We start from the raw sequence: 4,146 nt of genomic DNA on the forward strand, positions 1-4,146 counted from the left end.
TGTGTGTGTGTGTGTGTGTGTGTGTGTGTGTGTGTGTGTGTGTGTGTAACCCTCAGATGTGCTTTTATTTTTTATTTTCATATTTTTATTTTATCATATTCTTTTATTATTAAGGACGTAGAACATATTTTCATTTAATCATTTCTAGTTTGTAATTTTCACCCCTTCCTCACCTCCCTCTTTCTACATCTGAAGAAACTGAGGCCCAAAAAGGTGATTTGCCCAGAGTTGCCCAGGTACAGGGGAGTCATACTCTGACTTCACACGGAGAGCTCTTTCAATTGCACAGGGTTGCCTTTCTGTGGGACATTGTTTGACAATGAAAAGGAGGCAGGCAAAGGACAAAGTCCTAGGAATAGTCATCAGAAGCATCAGATGATATCAAAAATATGTGTTATATTTCCCAGTAAAAATTGGAAATAGGTTGTTACAGGTTATCATATAATTATACACATTATAATTATATTGTGTTGTATAACATGGCATATACTGTGTAATTAATTATTCTCATATGATAAAAATAATAGTATTTCTATAGCTCTTTAAGATTTGCAAACTGCACTGAATATTATCTCATTTGAAGCTCACAACAACTCTATGAGGTAGGTATTAGTACCACCATTTTACAGATAAGGAAAATGAGGCAGAGAGATTAAGTGATTTGCCCTGGGTCACACAGCCACCACGTGGGTTTTGAACCCATGACTTCCTGACTACAGGCACCTAGCTGCCTTGATATGGAATATAAGTATTATATCATAATTATATGCAATGACAAGAATAAATGGTATAGGTATATAGATAGGTATAAAGAAGTGGCATCTAAGTCTATAATCACAATGATAATAAATAATAATCTCATTTTTCAAAGATTCAGAATGTTCCCCTTCACTGATAGCCATCAGGACATTTCTATGCCTTAGTAAAGACAGCATAGCATAATGAATAGCAAGTTGGACTTAGATTCTGGATAGCCTCTGGGTTCAAATCTTCTCTTTGATTTTTTTCTGTCGGTGTGTCCCTAGATCGATTGGTCAACAAACATTTATTGAATGCCTATTATGTGCCAGGCACATAATGCCTTCCCCCCCATAACAACAACCACAACCAGATTCTGCCCTCAAGGAGCTCCCAGTGTAATGGGGAAGACAACATGGAAACAACTATGTGTAGACAAGATATATACAGGATAAACTGGAGACAAACAACTGAGGGAAGGCACCAGTATTAAGGGGGACCTTGTAGGAGGTGAGATTTTAGTTGGGACGTGAAGGAAGCCAGGAAAACCAAGAGGCAGACATGAGAAAGGAGAGCATTCCAGGCATGGGGACAGCAGTGAAAATGTCCAGTCGGGAGATGAGATGTCTTGTGTGAGGAACAGCAAGGAGGTCAGAGCCATTGGATTCAAGAGTAAGGGCTAAAGGATTATGGTGTAAGAAGACTTGAAAGGTAGGAAAGGGCCAGGTTATAAAGGACTTTGAATGTCAGATGATTTTCTATTTGATCCTGTAGGTGATAGGGAGCCACTGAAGTTTATTGAATGGGGAAGGGTCGTAGTGGTGGTGACATGCTGACCTGCTGTTTAGGAAAATCAGTTTGACAGCTGAGTGGAGGTTGGACTGGAGTGGCAAGACTTGAGCAGGGAAGCTAACCAGTTGGCTATGGCAGTAGCCCAGTAATAAGGTAAGGGTGTCTGTACCAAAGAGGTGACTGTGAAAAGACAGAAGAGGGTGTATAGGAGGGATGTCTGGAAGGTAGAATCATAGGACCTGGCAACAGGTTGGCTATGGGAAGGTGAGAGAGAGTGAGGAATTCAGGATGATATCCAGATTGTGAGCCTGAGTAACTGCAAAGATGGACAGTAATAGTGAAGTCAGGAAGAGGGAAAGGTTTTGCAGGGAAAGATAATGAGTTCAGTTTTGGATATTTTTTAAGTTTAAGATGACTATGGGACAGTTAGTTCTTTAATACCATGAACATTTGGAGATGGAAGACTGCAAATTAAGACTGGACAAATAGATCTGAGAATTCTCTGTATACAGATAATTGAATCAATGGGAGCAGATGAGATCACCTATTGAAATAATATAAAGGGAGTATAGTTTAGAGAGAGGAGAGGAGAGGAGAGAAGAGAGACCAGGACAGAGCCTTGGAGGTCACCCAAGGTGAGGTGGGAGTGACCTGGGTGAAGATCAGCAAAGGAGGCTAAGGAGCCTTCAGGCAGGAAAGAGGAGAAGCAGGAGAAAAAAGTGTTGCACAAAGGGTGATAGACAATGTGAAAGGCTGCAAAGAAGTCAAGAAAGATGAAGACTGAGAAAAGACCGTGAAATTTAGCAAGTAAGGGATCACTGGAAATTGTGGAAAGAGTAATTTCTTTTTTCTTTTTCTTTTTGGGTGAGGCAATTGAGGTTAAATGACTTGCCCAGGGTCACACAGCTAGTTAAGTGTTAAGTGTCTGAGGTCAAATTTGAACTCAGGTCCTCCTGACTCCAAGGCTGGTGTTCTATCCACTGTGTGAAAGAGTAGTTTCAAATGCAAATATGACATCCTTTATTTGACATTCAAAGCTCTTCACATTCTGGCCCCATCCTGTTTTTTTCTCCTTACATTCTACTCCCCTCCACAAGCTCTACAAGTCAGCCACACTGACTTCCTTCCACTTCCTCACACAGGACACTCCATTTCCCATCTCAATGCCTTTGCCCTGGCTGTGCCTCATCCCTTCTCACTTCTTCCTCAACTCAAGGGCAACCTTCTGCAGTAGTCCTTTCCTCTCCCCCCAAGCTGCTACAACCTTTCACTTTAAGACTAACAATCCATTCTGAACTTGTCTTTTGTGATCCTGTTTATTTAAATGTTGTTTCCCTTATTAGAATGTAAGCTCCTTGAGGACAGGGCTCTTTTTGCTTTTCTTTGTATCCCAGGGATTGGCGCAGCACTTGGAGCATAGTAAGGGCAAAATAATTCCTCGTTGATTGACGAATACCTATTAAATGAGAGGAGAGGACTTGGGACTGCTAAAAGGATGGGTCCTTGGTGTCACAGGTGGTGGGTGGTTGTTGCTATAGATGGAGAAAGGCTCTGGAAGTGTGGTGATAGGGTTAAATATACCACAGGATGTTTCTGGCATCCTAGAGACAAGATAGAAAGAAGAGAGGATATGAAAAATAGCAACAGCAAACCAACTCTGGGGGATTCTGAGGCATTTTGGAAAAAGAGGAAAGTGTAAACAGGCCTGGAGCAGATTAGTGACTTTCCAAGGGACCAGTAAGCCTTTACATCAGCCTCAGCAGAAATAAGAAGGGAACAAATCTTGTGATTAAGGGAAGACAGCAGGGCTGCTCAGACTTCTAACCGTGGCCAGAATCCCAAGTGTGTGGAAAAATCTAAATGAGAAGGAGAAGGGAGGGAGAGGGAGAGGGAGAGGAGTGGGGAGGAAGAAGGAGAGGGAGAGGGCGAAGGGGAGGGAGAGGGGGAAAAGAGTTTTTAAAAAGAGGGGAAGGAATAAACCGGGGAGAGGGAAAAAGAGTGTAGGAAGGGGTAATGGGAGAGGAGAGGAGAAAGGGAGGGCAGAATAGAGGGAGAGAGGGGAGGGGGAGGAGAAGTAAAAGAGAGGAAGGAGGAATGGAAGGGTGGGAGAAGTCTGGTTGGAGGAGGAAGTGGGTGGCTGGGCAGTGCAATATGGAACTCTCCCCTAAGAAGGGATAAGAAAAGCGAGTGGAGGATGCCTCCCGAGTCCTACAAAGGAGAGGCGGAGACTGGTGTCCGCTAGGGGAGGAGCGGGGGTGTGTAGACGCCCCCTAGGCGGGGCCAAACCCGGAAGCAGGCGGGTGGATCCCTGGGGTCATCAGACTGAGCTCCTCACTGCAGGTCGGTCAGCGGAGGATCATGGAGGATTCTCGACGGGAGCTCTTGCAGCGGAGCCGCCTGCGCCTGGTGAGGGAGCTGCAGGTGGAGCCGCTCTGGGATCTGATGCTGGCCCGGGAGCTGTTCACTCGCGACATGATCGAGGACATACAGGTGGGGAGGAGCTTTGGCTTCCCTTCCTAGGCACCCCCAGGGAGCAGCGGAGCTGGGAGGGAGCCTGGAACAGGGGATACCGGAGCACAGAACAGAGAGCTGGGAGGGACCCTGGAACAGGGGTGT

The 4,146-nt window shown here is 44.9% G+C and overlaps 1 protein-coding gene across 1 annotated transcript in view; it reads left to right on the forward strand.

Annotated features, from left to right (window-relative positions):
- The first annotated feature begins 3,843 nt into the window (after positions 1-3,843).
- Positions 3,844-4,146, forward strand: part of CASP9 (caspase 9) — a 32,314-nt gene continuing 32,011 nt past the window's right edge. The window contains exon 1 of the mRNA XM_027859817.1: positions 3,844-4,020. Coding sequence (XP_027715618.1) covers positions 3,889-4,020 — 132 coding nt within the window. The 5' untranslated portion in view covers positions 3,844-3,888. The remainder of the gene's footprint in view (positions 4,021-4,146) is intronic.

This window comes from Vombatus ursinus, unplaced genomic scaffold (assembly GCF_900497805.2).
Source record: "Vombatus ursinus unplaced genomic scaffold, bare-nosed wombat genome assembly UNPS02014172.1, whole genome shotgun sequence".
Classification (NCBI taxonomy): domain Eukaryota; kingdom Metazoa; phylum Chordata; class Mammalia; order Diprotodontia; family Vombatidae; genus Vombatus; species Vombatus ursinus.